General features: G+C 41.5%; 1 protein-coding gene across 2 annotated transcripts in view; it reads right to left on the bottom strand.

Moving 5' to 3' along the window:
• The window catches only part of whrnb (whirlin b), a 144,218-nt gene that overhangs the window by 5,261 nt on the left and 115,134 nt on the right, over positions 1 to 23,823 (bottom strand). Inside the window, exons 6-11 of one of the 2 annotated variants that reach the window (XM_033618525.2) lie at positions 23,110 to 23,295; positions 18,522 to 18,713; positions 14,971 to 15,045; positions 13,981 to 14,695; positions 11,889 to 12,064; positions 4,672 to 4,800 (exon numbers count right to left, since the gene is read on the bottom strand). In XM_033618525.2, coding sequence (XP_033474416.2) covers positions 4,672 to 4,800; positions 11,889 to 12,064; positions 13,981 to 14,695; positions 14,971 to 15,045; positions 18,522 to 18,713; positions 23,110 to 23,295 — 1,473 coding nt within the window. Of the gene's footprint in view, positions 1 to 4,671; positions 4,804 to 11,888; positions 12,065 to 13,980; positions 14,696 to 14,970; positions 15,046 to 18,521; positions 18,714 to 23,109; positions 23,296 to 23,823 lie in introns of both variants that reach the window. The other variant, XM_033618524.2, reaches the window with a different exon arrangement.

Here is a 23,823-nt window from a genome sequence, read left to right as displayed (position 1 = left end):
AAGTAAGCATGCATATTTTCTGTTGTTGTGTGTTTAGTCTGCTCATATAAATTCAAAATAAAAACAAGCATAATAAGCTCAGAAACTTGGTGGCTTCCCCACTTTGGGGGTGAATCCTCCTGATTGGTTGGCCCAGTGTATGTGTTTGATTGACAGCCAAGCCAAGAGAGACGCAGAGACACAGCGTGAACAAACTTGCACTTTTAACTAGTTGACAAGCCAAGAACAGACAGCAGTGTTGAAAAGCAAGGCCCACAACATTTAGCATCTCAACTGACTGATGCTAATGTTAGCAGCTATGCTTTTAATCTGTTAAATGTGCTGCAGCTGACTAACATCGGAAGGCAGCTATAGTACTGAGCTACTGTATTGTGATCAACGCTTGCATTTTCTCAGGTGGCTAATCAGTTAGTGGTCAGCTTGCCAGGTTCAGTAGTTCACTGACTACTACTAGCCCTCTACTTCAACAAACTTCTAGCACCATGAGGCCCAAACATACCAAACCAACATCACAGAACTAGTGGCAACAAAGGCCGACTGTTTTGTTGCCTGTGTCTCGGCCAAAGAGTTGCACTTGAACACACCGTCAAAACTACAACAAGTGGCTGACAAGCATGTACATTCTGTGCCTGTGTGGGAGGAAATATGTCACCATAACAGCAAGCGGCAGAGTCTGTATTCAATACCAGAAGACCAACAGGACAGATTCAAGATGCTAATTAGCCAGTTAGTACATTAACAACACAACCAAATTAGTGATGTCATGAGAACCGATACTCGCAATACCATGATGAAAAAACCCAGCGCTACTCATTTTTTGAAAAACCAGAAGAACCAATACCAGCGTAGGAATCGGTGCTATGACTCTTCCAGAACTGATTGGGGCAGTATACGCCATAGAGCGTTACAGCCCATGCCTACATTCAGAGCGAGGGGGTGACGAGGAAGAAGAGAGAACAGCTGCCTGCTAAAGCCCACATTCAGAACCAGTCACGGCCGCACTTTAGGCCAGCAAAGAAGAAACAGCTCTCACACCGGAGGGCTCCAATGTTCAGTCAGACTAGTAGTCTGCCAAAGAGCGTCTTGCTCGAAACGTTTCTTCTATTTCTCTGCTGCACACGGTGCTAATAAATGGACTGAACATTGGAGCCCTGCGGTGTGCAAGCTGTTTCTTCTTTGCATTCTATGTTTTTTTTTTGGCTCAGCACCTGCCCTTTTTTGTGGTTTGGATGTGTGTGTGGACCTTGTACTCGCACTTTAGGCCAGAAAATAGATCTGCTAGCAATATATGCAGTTTTAAACACCACTTTGTCTGTTTATTAATTGCTTTTAACTCATTCTGAATTGCTTCTGAACCATCCGTGCTCTGTGCGGAGCTTTGTCCGGACTCTGGACATCTCCCTCGCTCCCTCAGCCCCTCCCCTGGGGGAGAGTCCGGTGGTCTCCTATGAGCCCAGCCTTCGAGATGTGCAGCACTCCCTTAAATGTCATTCAGTTCATCAAAAAATATCCCAATTAAAATCAGTAGCATAATAAGCAGATATCTTCCATATTATTTTGTTTAATTTCAACAACACAGAGAACAGCTGTGTGTGTGAGGTAATGATCAGGGATTTCACTCTCAGCAGTACGTGACTGCGCATGCACGTCTACTTCTGAAACACAGTGGTTGTGGTGCATTTGATTTATTGTACTGGGACATTTGATGTTTCCACAACTGGACCACGGATCTCAAAAAACGCTGTTTACACCAGGACAGGACAAACAATAAATGAAACCAACGAAATTCCACACATTCTTGTGGTCGGCTCAAATGCTGTCAGCGTGATTTAAATAGTAAATATTTAAATAGTTTATTGAGTTTACTGCGGATGTTGATCAATGTTTTTTACAACAAAAAATAGGTAAAGAGGAAAAGAGAAAAAGAAAAAATATAAGTAATATCAATCTGTTGATAGAAATATTATTTTATATGCAAATACTTTAATAAAGTACTTCTTGTACATGGGATCTTAGGATTTTTTTTTTTTTACCGTCGTTTTGACTTTGGTATCGAGTATCATGCAATTCTACTGGTATCGGCACAGACTACTGAATTTTTAGTATCGTGACATCCCTAAACCCAATAATGAAAGAGCAAAGGATATTTACTGTGTGCTAGCGAACCATAACACAAACAATTATGAACTGTTTCTGCTAAAGAGCTCAGTGGCTAAACAAATAATATTACCTTTCATAACACATTTGCTTTAATCTCATGCCCTCTTGCTGGTGACATTACCAAGAGAATTAACCTAACTTGGTTAAGAAAAAAAACACCCAAGATGGCTGTAGCTGATTTGGAGCTTTTTTTTTTTTTTTTTTTTTTTTTACGTACTGGATTTCAAATTCTGATGGCAAAACAGCAACCCTGTTCACAAAGACATTGATGCTACACCAACACAGCTTATCTCTGCACGCTGTAGTCTGTTAATATTTGAAAACATTTATGCTCAGCGTTGCGTGCATGTGGTGCTTTCTACCAGAAAGCCATTTCTGGCAGAGATCCACTAACTTTAATGTCAACCAACTCTTTTTGTAAACCTTACCAAGAAAAGGCTTGTGGCTCAACAGTGCAATACATCATGTTTTGTTGCTTTGATTGGTTGAAGATCATCTATCAAATGCATCCAGAAGTATTTTGGTCTATGGTCTTTGATACTTCACCTAAGATAATGCACCTAGGAGGTTTCATACTAACTTCCTTTTTTTGATTTGGTCTGCTGTTGTCAGGCTACAACATTTTTGGCTATACTGTAAGTATAAAATGCAATTCAAATGCCAACTGCCTCAACCTTGTTGAGCTGAGGTAGCTGAGGAGCAACCCTGATGTCAAGTGGCAATATTTCAAGGGACTTGCCCTGCCATTTCAGGGGGGCTATGGAATCCCCAGAAGAGGGCATGGTTTTCAAGGCCCCTGGTGCCATTGGCTGTCTCAGCTGCCCAGCACTTGAGTATCTCAGCTGCACAGTGCCAAAAGAGTCTAGTTGGTTTCCCCTTCAGATATCTGGCCTGAACCCCAGCTTGCCATCTCTAACGCTCTGCCAGATCTTCCAGACCCTTAGTCAGCCATCTCCAGCAGCAGATCATTAGCCTCAGTTGGCCAGCTTTGCCAACGCCCTGCCAGTTCAGTTGTCTTCCTCCACCAACGCCCAGCGAGACCCCAAAGATCTCCAGTGGACTGCGTCACTCATTGGTCCTGATGTCTGGCCATCCTACTGAGTGACTCCAATCCTGTTGAGCCCTGTAGGCCATTCACCTCAGGTCTCCTGCTCTGCCTTAATTGAGTTCCCATGCCGTCCGCTAGAGGTCTCCTGTTCCTTGGCCGTTCAGTCCTCAGGCCGACCATTTTTCATTTTTTGCTTTTGGGCTGTCTTCTTCGTTTAACCCTTGCCTTCTTTGTGACTCCGTAAGCATATGTATCTTGTCTATTAAATCAGAGAACTGATCCAGTCTGCCTGCTTTGTCTGCGTTAGGATCCTTCTCTTGTTACCTGTGTTCACTGGCCATGACAAAAGGGAGCTTTGTGAAGTCTGACAAGGAGCAAGAGTGCATGGAAAAGAAAAGACGACATCTCTGGTTCTGCCTCACAAATTTTGATACCTTTTGTTAAAATTGTCCACTGTGGATTTTACAATGCTATTGGAATACCATGCTTCATTTGTGGAGTACTCTCTTACTGCACAAAGAAACATAAACATCTCCCTTTAAGTACCCTTTTCTCTTCAAAATACAGCACAGGACGTGATTTACTGAGGAGGTTTTATTTCAGGCGGATTGTGTGTACGTATTGTTAGGGTCCTCACCTCTTAGCCACCTGCCAACTCTTTCAACTCCTCTTTCAACCTACAGTAACTGATTTTATAAAGGGCTAAAAACAGATAAATCAACACTTTAGTCTCTTCAACACCAACAGTGATTCCAATGACTGTGTGCAGCCTTTCAGAATGTGAGTGTAATTAGATTACAGCCCCTTAATTTCACAGGAATATAACTGGCTGAATGTGCAATGTCACACTGATTATAGGGGATGCTATCTGACAAGCTGCTAAATGACTATGAGGGTCATCAGCATACTGACTGACATTCAATGTTCTCCACTGTCTGAGACTAATAGAGGCAGGTGAAAGGAGTCACTGTTATGAAAATCACTGCACAGACAAGAAAAACTCCTCAAGCGCTTCTTACAAAAGAGCCAGTGGGTTGGTGGTGGGAGGGTGAGGGTACTGCTGAGGTGCCCAAGGCTATAAATCATGCAGCAATTGTGGCTGATGTTATCACCTCTCACTCTCAGCCCATATAGAACACTTCTGCTTTGGAAATGTACCATTTTGCTTTCTTTGTACATTTTTCGACTTAACAGAATGTGAAAGGTGTCTGAGAAGACTTGTGTTTGCAGATTGCTTAGGAACGCTGTCTGTGCAAAACAAATGCAAGCTAATAATCAGATGCTGAATGAAGACAGATTTTCTATTAAAGCCGAAAGGACAATGTTAATACTCTGGAGTAAACATTTTCCCTGCACAATTTTCAATTCAAGGCTTACACAGTAGTTTATAAAAGACAAGACTGAACACAAAACAATGGCTTCCAACCATAAATCAGCAAAACCCTATTGTATCATTGTCTCACCTGAATGGTGACTATGCGCGGCAAAGGTTGGCGTGTGTTGGCACCCCCCTCTATAGCAATGCCAAGTGTGTTGGCGTTTTTCACCACTCGTACCAAGGTAGCAGTGGGCACTGGGACCGGTGAGCTTGTCTGCTGAGACACAGGAGTCAGACACAAAAGCATTTGAGAGCAAGGTTGATCTTTACAGTGTCTCCATTTCAAAATTTTGTAGATGTAGATCAAACCTGCAAACTCATCACCTTTTAGCAAAATTGGATGGAACCACACCTTTATACAATGATTGGTCAGGTGTTTGGAAGTGTGGAGGTAGGCAGGACTTTAACTTCATTCCTCATACAACTACTTCTGTCACTTTACATGTGTACACCATGAACAGAGATGGACACAAATACATTCAAAAATATATTGGTATATATAACATATACTTGCTTAGCAAATGTATCAGAAATACAATACAAAAAAAAAATACAAGTAATTTGTAAAAAAAAAAAAAAGAAATATATCTATACAAACTGATATTATCATGTTTTAGGCATTTAGTGTCCTATATAGATCTGACCTTAACCTCGCTACATTGAAAAGATGAGCTCTGCTAATTTCCCAAATCATAGTTTAGAAGTGGCCAATCAGAATAGTTTGAAGGTGGGCAGCTGCGAATTCAGTGATGAATGCTGGGTGGTTTCTGTCAATCAAACAGACCACTGACTAAGTGAAATGTACAGTGGCATGAAAAAGTTTGGGCACCCCCAGTCAAAATTTTATTTACTGTGTAAGAAAAAGATGACCTGATTTCCAAAAGGCAAAAAGGTCAAGATGACACATTTCTTTAATATTTTAAGCAAGATTACTTTTTTTTAAATTTAAATCTTTTACAGTTTCAAAATAACAAAAAAGGAAAACGGCCTGAAGCAAAAGTTTGGGAAAAAGGGAAAAACGCCAGCACTCTCAAATGTCAAAAGGACATTTGAGAGTGCTGGCGTTTTTCGTCCTTGGCACGTGGGGGGTTACGGCCTTGGCACGTCTCTTACGTCGATCACTACCAGTCAGCCATCACTGACACCGCTGTGGCTTTGGTGGCAAAGAAAAACGCCACATCTCCAATTTGGGAGTTTTTTGGGTTTATCCCAGATGCCAGAGGTGAGCCGAAGGACACAACAACATGGTAGGAACTTAAATGCAATAGACTAAAAGATACAGGCTATAGCCTAGGCCTACCACCGCATTTTTATATTTTATGTGTTATAATGATGTTATTGTAATATTTTGCATCACATGCAAAAGTGAGCGTCTCCGGCTTGTCAGTTCAGCAGTGTCGGTACCGACACTGCGCTGGTTACGTATTGCTCCTCCTCACTTCAAGTCGCTGTCATTAACTTTTAACCTGAAAAGGCGGCAGTGCCGCAACATTATAGGAATTTATGAAAGCCCTTGTGAACATTTCAGTAGTTACACATTAAAACAATATTTATTTGCAATTACTCTATTGAACGACCCCGAAGTATGAGCAAACGGGCTGTGTCACTTCGGATCAAAGAGATGCGCCCTGTCACTGTCAGCGCAGGGCTGACAGGGCACCCTCCGCTGAGAAGAGAGAGAGGAGAGGAGAGGAGAGGAGATGGATTGTAGGTCTGTCTGTAAACGGGGCTTCTCTGACCGTCATGTATTTCCCCAAAAAACATCTCTTAATGCATGGTAGAGCGCCGTTTGTTTTTTTTTTTTCCCAAAATCACCTTGATATCCAGCAAATTGCCTGGCAACCCTAAAATCGCCAATATACGATTTGATCGCTGACTGTCCCAGGCCTAGATATTACATACCTTGACATGTCTGAGATAAAAGAACAACTAAAGTCATTATCATAAACTAAAGACATAATGAACACCACTGAACTCTTTCAGTTCTTGTTGGGGGAGACTTTCATCCATTCTTTCTGCAAAAGGCTTCTAGCTCTGTGAGATTCTTGGATCGTCTTGCATTCACTGCTCTTTTTAGGTCTATCCACAGATTTTTTTTTAAAGATTTTTTTTTTTGGCCATTTTGCCTTTAATGGACAGGACAGGTAAGCATGGAGGGGGGAGAGAGAGAGAGGGGGGGATGACATGCAGCAAAGGGCCACAGGCTGGATTCGAACCCGGGCCGCTGCGGCAAAAGCCTTGTACATGGGGTGCCTGCTCTACCACTAAGCCACCGCCGCCCCTATCCACAGATTTTTAATGATGTTTAGGTCGGGGGACTGTGAATACAGTGGCAAAACCTTCAGCTTGTGCCTCTTGAGGTAGTCCATTTTGGATTTCGAGGTGTGTTTTGGATCATAGTCCTGTTGTAGAAGCCATCCTCTCTTCATCTTCAACGTTTTTACAGATGGTGTGGTGGTTGATTGCGTCTAAAAAGTTCGATTTCAACTTTTTAAATTTTAACTTCATCAGTCCACAGGACTTGTAGCCAGAGAGCATCAGGCTTGTTTAGACATTCCTTTGCAAACTTCTAATGCTGAATTTTGTGGTAAGGATGCAGGAAAGGTTTCCTTCTGATGACTCTTCCATGGAGGTCATATTTGTACAGGTGTCACTGCACAATAGAACAGGGCACCACCTCTCCAAATCTTTATGGTCTTCCAGACCTCAACTTGACCTCCACAGCTCCAATTAACACCATTTCTTAATTACATTACCAACTGAGGAAACAGCTACCCTGGTAAAAGCTGTCTGAGAGCGCAAATGTCTTGGGGTGCCCAAACGTTTTCATAGTGCTCCTTTTCTTTTTTTCACTCTGACTTTGTACAAAACAAAAAACATACACTGATCTTGCTTAAAATGTTGAAATCATGTTTCATCTTTAATTTCACGCATTTTGGAGATCAGTTCATCTTCTACTTCCTCAGCACCTGCTATTTCTTAATTACATTACGAACTGAGGATACATACCTGAAAACACTTTAACGCTATCTGCCTAAAGCCTTCTCCTGCTTTGTGGGCATCAATTATTTTAGTTTTCAGAGTGCTAGGCAGCTGTTTAGAGGAGCCCATGGCTGCTGATTGTTGGGACAAGGTTTCAGGAGTCAAGAGTATTCATAAAGCTTTGAAATTTGCATCATCTGGCCTTTCCTAATGATGATTGTGAACAAGCCATAGGCCTAACAAGCTAATTGTGGTGTGAGACCCTGGTTAAAGTTGTCTGAGAGCTCAAACCAAGGAAACTTTTCTCCACCATCAACCGCCTTCTTCGCCCCCTTGACCACCCTCATCCTCCAGGTGCCCACAACCTCTGCTCTCAATTCCTGAATTCTTTTCAGGACAAAGTGGACTCAATCCACCAGCAGCTCCTAGCGGCTGTCTCCCCTGCACCACCTACAACCCAAGTTCCTACCATCACTGCTCCTGCTGCACACCTCCCCACATGCCACTTCTCCACCTTCTCCCCTGTGGATGCCGTCCAGGTTGCCAAGCTGATCTCCAAGGCCAAGCCCTCCACCTGCTCTCTGGACCCCATGCCCACAGCCCTTGTCAAAGCAGCCCTACCTATCGTTTCCCCTATCATTGTTGACATTCTGAACTCCTCCATGTTATCCGGCATCTATCCAACCACTTTCAAAACTGCCTTAGTCATCCCCATTTTGAAAAAGCCTGGTCTTGACCCTACTGACCTCAGCAACTACCGGCCGATCTCCAACCTTCCCTTTCTCAGTAAAATCCTGGAAAGAGCAGTTGATGACCAACTCCACCAGCATATGTCCAACCATGAGCTCTATGAACCCCTCCAGTCTGGCTACCGAAAGCACCACAGCACCGAGACCGCCCTCATCAAAATCACCAATGACCTCCTCATCGCCGCTGACCCTTCTGTTCAACATTTACATGCTCCCGTTAGGCAAGATCATCCGCCACCATGGTCTCAACTTTCATTCTTTTTGCCGACGACACCCAGCTCTACATCTGTACAAAACCCTCTGCCCATCTGCCCCCTCAGTCTCTCATCAATTGCCTCCTCGAAATCCTGGTTGACATCTAATCTACTCAAACTGAACAGCAACAAGACAGAGTTCATGGTTGTGGCCCCCAAGGCACTGCTCGGGAAGGTTGGGGATCTAAGCCTAACCATTGACAGTGCCACCATCTTACCATCTGCTGAGGTCCGCAACCTGGGAGTGATCCTTGACTCCACCCTCTCATTTCAGACCAACATCAAATCTGTCACCAAATCTGCTTTCCACCACCTGAAAAACATTTCCAGACTCCGGCTATCACTCACCGACTCAGTTGAAACAGAAACACTCATCTACTCCTTCATCACTTCCTGCCTGGACTACTGCAATGGTGTCCTGTTCGGGGTTCCCAACAAAACCCTGGACATGCTCCAATATGTAATATCCAAATTAATACACTGATCTTAAATGAAATCAGTTTATCTTCTACTCTTAAAATTCACACTAAAAGAAATTTTGACCTGGGGTACCCAAACTGTTTTTTGCCACTATAACTGGGGGAATTGAACAGTTAGGCCATGGTGATGTGCGAGTTCACTCAGATGAATGTAAGACAGGACATTCAGCAGATGCCTTTTTCAAGAGCAAGAAATTTAGGTGCAGTGCATTTCTAAGATCTCAAACTTCACAATCAACCAGTTAAATGAGGGCAAAAGGCACCCACCCCCCATATATCAAATAACATATTTATAGACACAAATACACTGTCACTTCTCCAGTGTGAATAGATTAAATATTTAAAACATGCCTTGAATTTGGATATATAATGGATTTGGGACAAGCCAGATGTCTGCACAACAAGGTGGATGTGTTGGCAAGGGTTGTGCCACTGTCATATTCTTTTGACGATCTGCAACATACTCACTGCAGCTTTCATGTAAAAACAAACAAACAAAAAACCTTTGCATTGTGTGGATCTTTTCTGTCTTTCTTCATCTCAGATTCCAGCCAAGTGTTTCATTTACATGTTATAAAGATACAATTCTTCTAGTGGGTTTTCCATTCATCCCAAATGAGTTTGCAGGCCTGCTAGATCAAATAACACTTGTAAATAGACCTTGTGTGTTTTTAAAAACCCATTTGAAGAATCCAAATGTGCCTGTTGGAATAATAAACAAGGACAAACATTACAGCTGGTTGAAAGTCAGTTTTGTAATTATTTGCTGTTTTTCCATCTGACTTCTGATGATAAATACCACCCGTCTGGCCATCTAATTAGCTTATAGCTTGCCTAGTATCATTTCAAAATTATGCAGTAGTTACAGTTTATAGTGTGGATAAACAGTGCTGTGTTTTTCATAACAAGGACACTTCTGAAAGATTAAATGAGTGCACTCACACAGTTACCGAGACAGTTTTGTTCTATTTAGCAAATGAATTATGACAAAGAGTAATGCTGAGGCTTCTTACTTGCAGGTTCTTATATTCTGAATTGAGCCAGTGCCAAAATATCACTGTTTTGGGGCCTTGGTGCTTAAACATCTGTGCAATGCATCTCTTTTATAATCGGCTTTAATGTTTTTGAGTTTGCACCAGTTTCTCCTCTTTATTCTATTTTATTTTTTTGTAATTTGTATTAACCATTACCATTTAATTGGATCACGATTATCCCAAACATCTCATGGAAATTGATTTGCGTTGGAAGAAAATAGTCCTTATTTAATTTACTGTTATTCAATATCTCTCTCTCTCTCTCTCTCTCTCTCTCTTTCTGTATGTACATACATATATACTAAGAACTTAAAGGGTAACTACACTCATTTTCAAAATTTGTACATGTAATTCCTGTGGTCTGAGACAGTCCAAAAAATATTAGTGAACATACTTCATACAGTTTGACTATCAAAGAAATAGATTTAAACTATTGTCATATTCTTGACATTTTGTCTTGCTTTGATGTTTCTGATTCTCCACAACACAATCTTTTCCTTGTCGGCAAATAAGCAGGGACAGAGTGTACTTAATTTCTGTCATGTTTTGTTCTTCATCTGTTCATTTGATTGGATGTGTATTAAATAAAAGCAACAAAAGTAGTGTTTCAGATAGCTGCAGTCACACATTTTTATAAGTCACTGGGATACACATAAACTGTATATAATAATGGTCCACGCAACCGTGTTGTCATCCACTGGTTTTTGACCTCCCATTTTGAAACCTCAAGTTTGGCCATCTTGGATTTTTGGAGCCAGAAGGGACCATATTTGGGTCAGAAGGTGGATATAACCCTAACGCTAGCTGCTAGCTTAGCTCGCAGGGAGCATTTACAGCTGTGATTCACTATTATACTATTTAAAAACATTTTATCAAAATGTACGTACCAGAAAACCTAAATATCCAAACCTCTGGAGGGTCTTTTAATACCACAGTACAAACACTTTTTTAGGCGACCAAAATATTACCATTAACTTTCATGAGCTGGAAATAGTGACAGCTGCAGCTGTGAATCTAGGGTTACGCAACCTTTATCTTACCTAACCAATAATGTCACTGTGGTAGCTACTTGTCCATGGATGGCCCCCCACCTGTCACTCAAAACAGCCGCACCCTTAATTATGCATTATTTAAAGCCTTGATAACAGGTGAGTTATATAAAAATTAGTTATATAAAGAGTTATATAAAAATTCAACCCCAGACAGTTGTCAAGAATAGGTAAATTGGCTAGAGAGACTAAATCTGTTTTTTTGTGCTGGGTTGTTAACATGTTTATATCTGCTGTTAAGTTGGGCCGTTTAACATGGGGGTCTATGGGGCTTGACTTGCTTTTGGAGCCAGCCTCAAATGGCTATTTGAGGAACTGCAGTTTTTGGCACTCTCCATTATATATAAAAAAAATGTTTCCATTTTTTTTCTGGTTGCTGCTTGGGTCAAGCCCCAGTTGCCGCTTGGGTTCACCAAGCTGCAACCTCTGGGATTGAAAAATGAAGCCAACATGGAAGTGTAAAAAACTGCACCTCATTGAATGGCGATTTAAGGCTGGCTCCAAACGAAAGTCAAGCCCCACAGACCCCTGAGATAAAATGCCAATAGTGTCCTTGGCTTCTCAGTCCAAAAAAGTCCACAAACCAATGGGTGACATTACAATAGCTACATCCATTATTTTTACAGTCTTTGGGGTTAATACAGTAAGTCACCTTGGGACAGGACATTCTGAAGTTGTTCAGAGTAAACTACAAACAACATGGTCCATCTAATGACTTCTTGAAGTAGTTATTTATTACAGTGTGAAGCCCTTACTTGTCTGGTGGACCCTGGAGGAGGCGCATGGGCCCCTGGCTGTTCCAGATGGCCTTGCTGGTTCTTGCTAGGTCGAGGGCTGCCGTCCTTACTGAGGCCTCCTGCCTCGGCTATATCCACACCGCTGTCCTCACTCAGAGTCTGGCCACTATCAGACAGTTGGGACAGGGTGGCCCCTGGATGAGAAACTTATGTTAGTACACAAACAGTCAATACATACAGCAACAGGGGTAACCTATAGTCTGTTCTCGGATAGTGGACTTTATTTACCTCAGCTGCAGAGAGAACCTTTTCTAAACATATATTTCATCTCATTTTAGTATGATTTTATCATACGTTGTATTTTAGTATGATAATATAAAGTGTTTTCTGATCTGCTCTTGCGGGTGATGATGTTTATTGTTAGTGCACTCTCTATGTTAACCTGTTGACTTGATGGGCATGTCAATTCACACTCCTGGCACACTCCTGGATTTCTTTTGCACAATTCGTTTAGAAGGTATGAAGTTAAAGTCCCACTGATTGTCACACACCTGAGTGTGTGAAATTTGTTCTCCGCATTTGACCCATTGACCCATCATCAATCATGTGGTGATCTAACCCCCCAATTCCAACCCCTGATGCTGAGTGCCAAGCAGGGAGGCATTTTTCCCATTTTCATAGTCTTTGGTATGACCCCACCGGGGACTGAACTCCCAGTCTCAGGGCGGACACTCTACCACTAGGCCACTGAGCTGGTAGGTAGTATAATGTGTCAGTTGTATGTAGCTTTTTCATAGTCTTCTCTGTTTAATTTTATTTTAATTTTACTTATTTCATTCAAAACTAGACATTCCCTTACCTTTCAACCTGTTTCTGTGCAAGTCATATGATTTTATCTTATCTTTACTGTTTTCATTCTAGACTTTTGGTCTAACGTCACTTTCATACAAAACATGACAGAGCAAATCATTTTTGTAAAACTGTGCACAGAATAGTAGGCAATAGATGAAACTGTCTCACCTTTAAGCCAGCATCAGAGTTAGGAGTGCCACAACAACATCTGTATAAATGGGACAGCCGGCAAGAAGAGATCATGGGTGGGACGGGTGTGATGTTTTGACGTGTTATGTGTGTGACCCGCCACGGGAGATTTAATAAGTAGCTTATGGCAGTTAGCAGCTAACTCAAAGAAGAACAGCAGATGAAAATGTCCATGAATTGGGATAACAATGAGGTCCAGGAGCTCTTTACCCTCCAAGCACAGGAGGGGAGAGGGTAAATGATTATCGACTTGATAGTGCAATTTTTATTCTTTATAAAGCGCTGCCAAGGCTGCCATATGTCACATGTCACACTAGAGGCCAATGTTGCTGTGTTACATGTCATGCCCATTATGACTCTTTTGCTTGTGTGTGTGCTGACATGCTCTCCAAAAAAAATACAAACAAACAAAAAAAAACACACCTGAGTGGCATGATGCCACTCTTGTTTGGTTCTATGTGCACAAAGAAGGGACTTTGTAGCGACCCTGTAGCGTGATAGATATAGGATCAGAGAGCCATTACTCCAAGATTCCTCCCCAGAGTTTTGTGTCATCCCTGGCTCTTTTCCCATGTTTCCTGTACTGTCTTTACCTAATGTTAGTGCCTCTGTACTGTTAGCTATTTGATAAAGGGAAATATATCAAAATGATAATAAACCCCCTCTGCAGGAAATGTTGAGTTTCTTCTTAACATCCATCAAAGGAAGTCAACTTAAGCAATTTAAGTTAATTAATTAATGAGAACAGAATATAATAAATAATTTAGTAATATTTGATATAATCTTAATATTTTGTGCTAGCCTCAAATGAAGATTGTTGTATTTGAAACTTCACACCAGCAGTAAATCAGGAACTCAGCAACCAGATGGCACATTTATTTCCGGCCACCAGAGATACAGTGTGTTACTTAACATGATCGCATAATGTTTTTGTGGCAGTCGGTAACAATTTATAATTTTGCCCAATAATTGTATCTTATGTTGATCCATAACTGAGATGTTTTTCTGCACAGGGAGACAACACACCAGCCACACAAAGACACACTGACACAGACACAGACTTGTATACCTCTCTGCTGTGGTCTGGAGTCTGCAGACAGCCGGTTCATGTCTGTTATGATGACCTTCTGGGTGAGGGCAGGTGAGCCTGGCTGGTCAGGACTACAGGGCGGAGCAGCAGGTGTAATGAGAGAGGGGCATGGAGAGGGACATGGTGAGGGATGGGGTGATAGATGAGGCGATGGTATGGGAGATGCTGCTTTGGAAGAGGACGCAGACTTTGACAAGATGGAGGACTTCTCATAGGAGCTGGATCTGCAAGTGAGCTTGACAGATGCCTCTGGCTTAGCAGAGCCGGAGGAGTCCCGATGATGCAGAAAGCCCGGGCAGGTGTGGTGTCCTGAACTGGGCCGGCTGTGGGCAGCATGGGGGTGGAAGTGATGAGCGAAGTGGAGATGGTTGTGGTGTTCAGAGTCAGAGAGTTGAGGGGAACTCTGGCAGGTATGATGGAGTGCATTGAGGGAAGTGTGGTAGGTGGCACCAGCGCATGTGTGGTGGGCAGAGGTTGGTGAGGGCTGCTGGATGGTGGGGAGGGATTTGAGTGACTTGTGGAGGCAGTCCTGGAGCAGCCGGGTGGGGCCACTAAAAAGCAGGCTGGAGCCGGGCTGCACCCGACGGGCTGAAGGCTTCCGGCTGAGCTCCTTCTCCCTGGGCGGCCTGTTCTGAGCCTGGAGAGGGGCAGCCCTGAAGAATTTAGGAGATTCACCTGAAGCCTGCATTTCATCCTGAAAATGAAAAGAAGGGCACAATATATATGAATCATTCAAAGGGTGTACCTCCTCTCTGAGCCTAATAAGGAATAACGTGGAAAAAGCCTTGAAGTTATAAGAGACTTTATTGTCATCCAACTTTATATAGTACAGCACATAGAGAAATAATATTTTGATCCCCCTGTTCCCCAAAACAAAAAGAATAAATGATGCATATTTAGTGTCAATCTTGATTTTGAAACTGTATATGCATCTTTTTTATTGCAGATAAAATAAAGAATGACACATACCAGTGAAATGTTTTTCAAGGTATTAGTGTTCTCCTCTTGGTCTTGTTCTGTCCAGCCACCAACAGAGCCATCAGTCTGAAAGAAACAGCATGAAGCATTGTAGTACTGCAGGGCTAAATCTGTAATAAACACTAAGTATGGTTTACTTTAGCCTACTTAATGCAGATGCCAGATGGATGGGATTTGCCCCTCAGGACAACATAATGGCTACAAGAAAGTTTAGACAGTTAGAACAAAGTGTTTGTGAAACTTTTTTTTCTGTAACAGCTGAATCATATGGGGGGCACTTGAGACTGGAGGCTCTATCTTTTGTTTGCGACAGAAAACGCTCATGGAGCCCCAGGAATTGTTTAAGGGGGTCTATGTGATCCTCCAGCAACATGAGAAACACCCAGCCCATTCTCATTCCCAGGGCATCAAGAACGTCTTGGTCGTCGGTGTACATTTCTGATGCACAAGGAACCCTTCAGTCAACACATTCTCACTCTGACCTTGTTACATAATGATGTTTAGTCATGCAATTTCCACGTCCACATATGACATGCAAGGAACCCTGAGTACGTTGGTTGTGACATTCTGGGATGCCATGTCAAGATCTGCCTGTTACAATGCATTTTTCCGTTTTCACAGGAAATGTACCATTTGTATGCAGTCTCAGTCAGAAGACCAGTGTTCATGTCCCATGTGAAATGATGTCAAGTGACATTGTTGTTAACTTAATTTACATATCAAATGACCTTATTTTAACCCAAATCATGATCTTTTTAATGAAACTTTTTACAAGAAACCTTAATTTCCTGTGAAAACGAAAAACACCAGCGGGGGCATTTATTGGCCCAGTGTGGCACAGTGCATTCCGGTATTTGTTGGTTTTCTAGCTTTTGAGCAAAAATTAATGTCATAGCACTTTTTCTCTGTTTTCTCTGGTCATAGAGCACCAGAGTCAAAAGTATTTGTGTCTGTCTACTGCATGGCCAATTTTATGAAAAGACCATCTTTTGAGTAGCAAAAATATTTCTTTCATAGAGTGTTAACATTCGAAATGGGTGCCTGGACTGTGAAATATTATCTAGCAAGGTTATTTTCCCCATTGTCTATCTATTTAGCTGTCACTGACATAATAAGATTTTAAGCTTCAGTAGGGCTCAAGCTCTTTATGCACATCTCTAAATACCCCATGCCCTTCTTTGGCAGCTATTGGCTATTCTAAATGACTATCTAACTTGAATAAAATATCTATCTATGACAATGGTGTGTCATAACATGGTGTTGCTACAATGAATCTTACTGTTTCTCACTAAGTAACTAAGTGACTGTCAATTAAATGCAATTAGCTTTTTATCGGGGGCTGTAATTTCACAACCACAATAATGAGTGTGTCAGCACAGGCAATTACACAGACACATGGTGTGCTGCGGCAAACACTGTCACCAGCAAGCTTTAAATAGCACCACTAAACAACTAACCACGACAAGACAAATGCACCAAAAGCACCTGTGGGAGTATGGTCAAAGAGTGGGTCAGAATCATGAAGCAGAGAGAAATAACCCACACTTCGTTCAAGATAAAGCCAGAGTTGTCAGATTATGTTCCACTGTTGGTTCTTCTGGGGGCCAGACTACTGGAGGAAGTGGATTAGAAGCACACTGTACCCTGGCACAATGAGGTCTCTGTGGATTGATGTGGGCCACAGTGAGACATCAATACTACATAGTCGCTGACCTGCCACAAAGATGAGCTGCTCTATGTCACAGACTGATGCTAGGAAGCTGAGACTGAACGAGAAGGGAAAAAAATGATACATGCAGTGGTGCCCACACACACACACACACACACACACACACACACACACACACAGACATTCAGTGATCAATGTGGATCCTCTGAATAAAGTCATGCAGTGCAAAATACGAGCAAGGCTGGAAGAGCATGAGAACAGGACACTCTGCGCTCAAGATTATACGTCATTCCCCACTCAGTTTCCCGTAATGTCTATGTGCAGGATTGTGTTTTGATTATTTGAACACCCACTGCCAATTACAGTGGCATGCAAAAGTCTGGACACCTCTGGTCAAAATTTTGTTTACTGTGAATAGTTCAGTGAGTAGAAGATGAACTGATCTCCAAAATGTGTGAAGTAAAAGATGAAACATGATTTTCAACATTTTAAGCAAGATCAGTGTATAATTTTTCTTTTGTACAATGTCAGAGTGCAAAAAGGAGAGGAGCACCATGAAAAAGTTTGGCCACCCCAAGACATTTGCGCTCTCAGACAGCTTTTACCAGGGTAGCTGTTTCCTCAGTTGGTAATGTAATTAAGAAATGTTGTTAATAGGAGCTGTGGAGGTCAAGTTGAGTTCTGGAAGACCAAGAAAACTTTCTGAGAGAGCTGCTCATAGGATTGTTAGAGAGGCAAGAGTGGTGGTGCAATGTTCTACTGTGCAGTGACACCTGTACAAATATGACCTTCATGGAAGAGTAATGAGAAGAAAACCTTTCCTGTGTCCCGTGTTGTCTTTAGCTTCATGCCTTTTGGAAATCAGTTAATCTTGTACTCAACTACTCACTGTAAACAAAATTTCGACCAGAGGTGCCCAAACTTTTGCATGCTACTGTATGTACTGGGAACGGTGGGTGAAAAATCAAAAAGGTATACACGCTGAATACAATTTTAAAGCAACACACTAAAGACCTAAGACATCTTTATGCACACAACAGATATATTTCTCTCCAATATTTGTTGCAAATTTCTTAAAATCCCTGTTAGTGTCACTTCTCATTTTCCAAGATAATCTATCCACCAGACAGGTGTGATATATCAAGATGATGATTAAACAGCATCATAACTACACAGATGTACTTTGGGATGGTCACACTAAAAGGCCACTCTAAAATGTACAGTTTGATGAAACAATGCAGTGCTACAGCTGTCAGCTGTCACTGCCCATGAACTGAATGTACATTTCACTATCATTATATGTCTCCAATGTTGTTTCAGTAACTTTGGCAGTCCATCTAACTGGCCAACCAACGCAGACCACGCGTAGCCACACTGGCCCAGGACCTCCACATCCAGCGTCTTCACCTTCAAGATCATCTGAGATCAGCCACCAGAACAGCTGATGCAACAATTGGTTTGAACAACTGAAGAATTTCTGCACAAACTGTCAGAAATTACGTAAGGGAAGCTCATCTGCATGCTTGTTGTCCTCACCAGGGTCTTGACCTGGCAGCAGTTTGTCATCGTAATCGACTTGAGTGGGCAACTGCTCACCTTCAATAGCATGTAGCACTTTGGAGCAGTGTTCTCTTCACAGATGAATCTCAGTTTGCACTGTAAACATTGTTGAACAGCTATGTTTAGTTGTGATTGTGTACTCCTTACATGGATGGATGGATGGACTGACTGACTGACCTATACTTCATTGATTCTGAAGGAATTTTACGTGTTTTTCTTGAATTAAGTTCAAATTAAAAAGCGGAATAACGCAAACGCCACACCATACTACAATGGATGCCACATTTTCAGGTATAGTAGATGAAGGATTTACCGTAGCAGGGACTGTGTTTCCCCCATCATGGATCACAGTGGACGAGTGGTTGCAGTGGCCCTGTGGGTGCATCACTCCTAGGCCTCCATGCCAGGCCTGGTTGGCCTCCCTCTCACGGTGCAACACAAGCCTGTCATATAACTCCAGGTCCTGGGGAGCCACCAGACTCCTCACCTCAGACAACATGGACAGCTGGATGAAAGGAGAACAGAAAACTTAGATAAGAACATGCATGAGGGAAAGAGCAAAGAGTTTCTGAGTTCAGGTGAGGCAGTGTTAAATTTACTAGGATTAATATGTGATTACAGCAACTTTCAGATTATTCAAATCCTACACATTGTGCCTCAGGTTGAATATGCCCACACAATGTAAGCAAAGAGCAGTGTAAGTCTTGGGTCTTAAATGTAAGTAAAGCCACTGAAACAATACGTCGAAAGAAAAAAGATAAACTTGTCTGCTATACCAACATTTAAAGATTTTTAAAAAATCTTTGCAGAATAAAGTAAATGAAAATAAATTACACTGCTGCATACTTTTCTCTTGTTGTACAAAATACAAATTTTAAAGAGTGAACAGGAAACCAAATATGTGGTTTACAAACACGAGACAATGTATCATTTCCATTTTAAAAATGGTCACATCCTATAGAGCACTGCAGGCTTTGTCTGCAGTGCTCTATAGGATGAGTTTTTTCCTTTTTTCTGTTCCTTATATTCAGACATATCTGACAAAAAGTAAAGTTAAGGTTCCATCTGGTTTGAAATGACTTGATTTTGATTCTCTTTAAAGGGAAATTTCAGTTTATATCAACCTGTCTCCTATCGTCCTAAATTTGTTTCAAGTGACTAGTGACATAAAAATAATAGTTAGCATGTTAGCCGTTAGCCTAGATACAGCCAGGGCGCATAGTAGCGTCAGACCTGTTAAAACGTAAGTGAATGGGCAACCTTAAAGTGCAAAGTTAGTCCACTAAACAAGCTTTTTTTCCACAAAGACTGCCTCATATCATTAGGATAAATGTCAGAGAACATATAGAAAATGACATGTAAACTTGTTGTCTTACCTTACCGGTGTGCTGCCATGTTTGTTTATCCCTCTAGCTCTGCTTTCCAAAGCACGGCTAAAATATCGCGAGAACAAGCAGCGATCTCATACAGTGCCTGAAATGTGGCGAGCTCTAGATAAAGCCCAGCTGGATACTACTCCAGGTGGAGGTGTCTCGTCCTCGGTCACATCCAGACCTTGAAAATAAGGCTTCAACCGGTCCCATTCCTTGCAACAGAGGCATTCCTCTTCTGTGGGCATTGGGGCACAGCATTCACAGGTACACCACCAATCTCCAGAGCTACGCAGCCTTGCAGCAGCCATTCCTCCTCTGTCGTCCTCTACCTGTTGCGCCTCTCTCTCTCTCCTCCTCTGTTCTTCAATTTCACAAAGCTCTTCGTCAGTGTATTCTGGCTCAAATAAATAAGGGCGGCCATCAAACTCTGCAAAATCAAATTCCTCCTCCACAAAGTCGAAGTCTGGCAAAAAGTCAGCCATTATTCTATAAATCTTTAATAAAATAAATGAATGAACTTTTCCGGTTCTGCCTTCCAGCTGTTGCTGCTTGTTCTCGCGAGATTTCAGGCATGGTATGAGATCGCTGTTTGTTCTCACGATATTTTGGCCACGCTTTGGAAAGCAGAACTAAATGGTAAACAAACATGGCAGCACACCGATAAGGTAAGACAACACGTTTACATGTCATTTTCTATATGTTCTCTGACATTTATCCTAATGACATGAGGCGGTCTTTGTGGAAAAAAAGCTTTTTTAGTGGACTAACTTTGCACTTGAAGGTTGCCCTTTCACTTACGTTTTAACAGGTCTGACGCTACTATGCGCCCCGGCTGTATCTAGGCTAACGGCTAACATGCTAACTATTATTTTTATGTCACTAGTCACTTGAAACAATTCTAGGACGATAGGAGACAGGTTGAAATAAACCGAAATTTCACTTTAAAAAAGCCACATGGTTTGTTGCCTGCTTCTGATCGAACAAATCCACAACAGTTTCTTTGCAGCCCAAAAAATGTTGGCATTGTATATTTCTGCAACCCACAAATGCGTTAAATTCGCATTTGCAATACCCAAGTATTTTTAAAGTGACATAGTGTATGAGATGACTTTGTCATTGGAAGGTAGAGCAGATGCTGGATAGCATAATACCTAGGAGAGATGCCTGCCAAGCTGAAGACCAGTGTTCAAGACCAACAATAACAAAATTGGTTGTGACTTAGTGAGTCACTGCTGTTTCTCGTGACTTTTCAGCCCCCAAACACTCATGTTTTAAGCAACCTGTGGCCGTTTTTCCAGCGGCTTTTCAGTCCCCGTAACGTGGCTTTTTTTAGTGATCTGTCGCTGTGTCACCAGTTGGGATGGGATAGTGCCACAAGACATTGCTGCTTTTGGGTATTTTTAGCCAAAACATGATCTTTTCTTAACCATAACCAAGTGTTTTTTGTCCCTAAACCTAACCACATGATAACCACAGCAATGTTGAAACATAAGGTTTCAACATATACACTACATAATGACATAAAAATGTAATGTGTCTGTGGTTTTCAGAAATGTACAATGCCAACATTTAGTCTGGCAACTATGTTTCTCTTTGAGAGTGTGTGACATCGTAGATGTAACAACTGGATTATTTTCATTCTGATTTATCCCCTCATTGTGGAAGAAAATGTCAAAATATCAAAACACTACAGCTGATTCACTTTGCAAAGAATTACAAAAAAAATATCATAACAATACAATATGTGCAGCCAAGAGCACTTGTAAAATGTCTCATCTACTCAACTGACCTTGGATATTAATTTTGACATTAGTCTCGTCATATATCAGATTCATTCCATGTCTTCAGCAGCTTAATGACTGCTTACAGCTGCTGGTCTCAGTAATGTGTCTGGCAACCACAACTTTATGGTTTACAACTCGTAGTTAATGCTTCTACAACAGTCTTCCTGTTTTAATGGATGCAAGGATCTTGAATGTATAAAACTACAAATGAATACACATATCCATAGCTGGAGGACTATAATCAAGAGCCTTGATGAAAGCATAAAGACATAAAAGCATCACATATGAGTTATATGCACTGCTATTTTCTTGTACATATGCTGTTTGCTAGCATAGACTGGATGTGTATGAATTTCTGCAATATCTGGCAACTGATGCAGGGATCAAAGGCTGACTGCATTCTGACTATGGCAGATCGTTCTGTTTTCTGTCCATCATCTTCAGCTCCATCTTACTTTTCTCTGGGATAAAGAAAGGGTCTAAAAGATTTTGAGTTTGTGAAATAATGGTGAGAAGCCTCATAGTCAAGAAGCAGCTTTATCACTGGCAAATCAGATTCAGTTGTCAGGGTCAAACTTCGTCTACATTCAGCCTCTACACACAAAGTTGGGCATTCATGTTTCCTGCTTTGAAACTGTGCTCAAATTCTCACTTTTGAATAAGCAATCAATAGAAATTTGTCAATTATCTGCAAATAAAACTGTTAATACAACAATGATAAAGGGTTCTTACAGTCTTCCATCAAAAACTGTAGTTGTACATTATAAAAAACTGTTTAGAGATTGTGGTCCAAATGCTCTTGAAGGGACAGTTCACCCCAAATCAAAAAATAATTTTTTCCTCCTCCCTATGGTGCTTTTTATCAGTCTAGACTGTTTTGAGTTGCTGAGTGTTGGAAATATAGAGATATCTGCCTTCTCTCCAATAAAACTGAACTAGATGGCACTTAGCTTGTGGTGCTCAAAGTGACACCACAAGCTGAGTGCTATCTAGTTCTATTATACTGATGAGAAGGTAGACATCTCTAGGGCCAATATCTCCAACACTCGGCAACTTACACCAAAACAATCTGGACTGATAAATAACACTACAGGTAAGAGGAAAAATATGTATTTTTGGACTTTGGGGTGACCTGTCCCTTTAATGGCAGACATGGCCTCATATGAATGTATGTTAGCTAGGTTTGAAGGTCTTCATGGGAGGATATTTAAGCTCTGGCACCATGTTCTTATATTTATATGGAGCTTTATAGGTGATTTGTTTTGGACGCAGATCATTTAATTTAATGGCTGGATATGAATATTGACTTTGCATTAATCTGATTCCTTCTCGAAATAAGAAATTTAACAACAGAAATGACAAAATAATCAGTAAAATATTCTAATCACAATATGTGGTATATAACCAATTTATTGTTTATTATGCATTAATTAACTGATCAATTAACTAATGTTAATTAACCATTAATAAAGTGATTCATTACAACTTATAAACCCTTTATAAAAGGTGCTTTATTAGAATTTGGTACATTAACTTTTATGTACAAAATTATTTTGTTGAGACAAAGGAAAAATTTGGTTTTATGATTTGGCTAAACAGTATATTCCTACATTCTGATACATTTCAGCGTTATCTTTCCACAATGTACTTTCTTAAAAATATTTCACGAGCTCAAATCATGTGGCTAGCGCCCTTTCAGACCCCACAGAGAGCAGCTGTAGAGACACCCTGAAGGCTGGTGTACCTTTGCATGTGTGTTGAAGAGCTCAAACAGAGCCATGGCCAGTGGCTCCACTCCTATGTGTCCCTCCTGGTACTCCTGCAGGTAGTAGGCCATGGTCTGCCTCTCTGGCTCCGTTAGCAGCATGTAGGCCTGCTGCTCCAGGGACACCTGAGCACCTGGTGGGCCCACACCTCTGTATGCTGCTGGCTGGATAACCGGATTGCACAAGGGCAGATGAATAGCATAATGAAAAGAGGAAAAAATAAGGGTCACACACAGATAGAATAAGAAGAGTTATTTAACTATACAAGCCCAACAGCATGCAGATAGGCAGTCTTCAGATGTGCGTAGACCTTCCACCCCCCTTCTTCTCACCCTGTGCACATTGACTGTGACTGAGCTCAGGGAGAAGGCACCACTTCAAAGCTGCAGGGCAAGTCAGTCAGAACTTGTTTGCCTTTAGGACTCCATCATTGTTATCTTTCTAAGCAGCTCGACTTGGAAACAGCTCCTCTCACTGTTTGGAGACTGACTGAGTTTGAGCAAGGTCCTGTGGCTTTATGCTGACTTTCAAAACCCTTGCATAGAATAAATAGAATAAGTAGGACCCTGCAAGGGGAAAGGCTGCTGGGAAAGATTTTCCCTTCCACAAAGTTTTATCTGGGAATGGGTCACAACAATTAACAGTTTGTTAAATGGGGGAAACTCTGCATGCTGCGCTTTGTTGAGACTTAT

Source organism: Epinephelus lanceolatus, chromosome 9 (assembly GCF_041903045.1).
Source record: "Epinephelus lanceolatus isolate andai-2023 chromosome 9, ASM4190304v1, whole genome shotgun sequence".
Taxonomy (NCBI): domain Eukaryota; kingdom Metazoa; phylum Chordata; class Actinopteri; order Perciformes; family Serranidae; genus Epinephelus; species Epinephelus lanceolatus.
The sequence above is the reverse complement of the archived record's forward strand: the minus strand, read 5'-3'. Positions and strand labels throughout refer to the sequence as shown.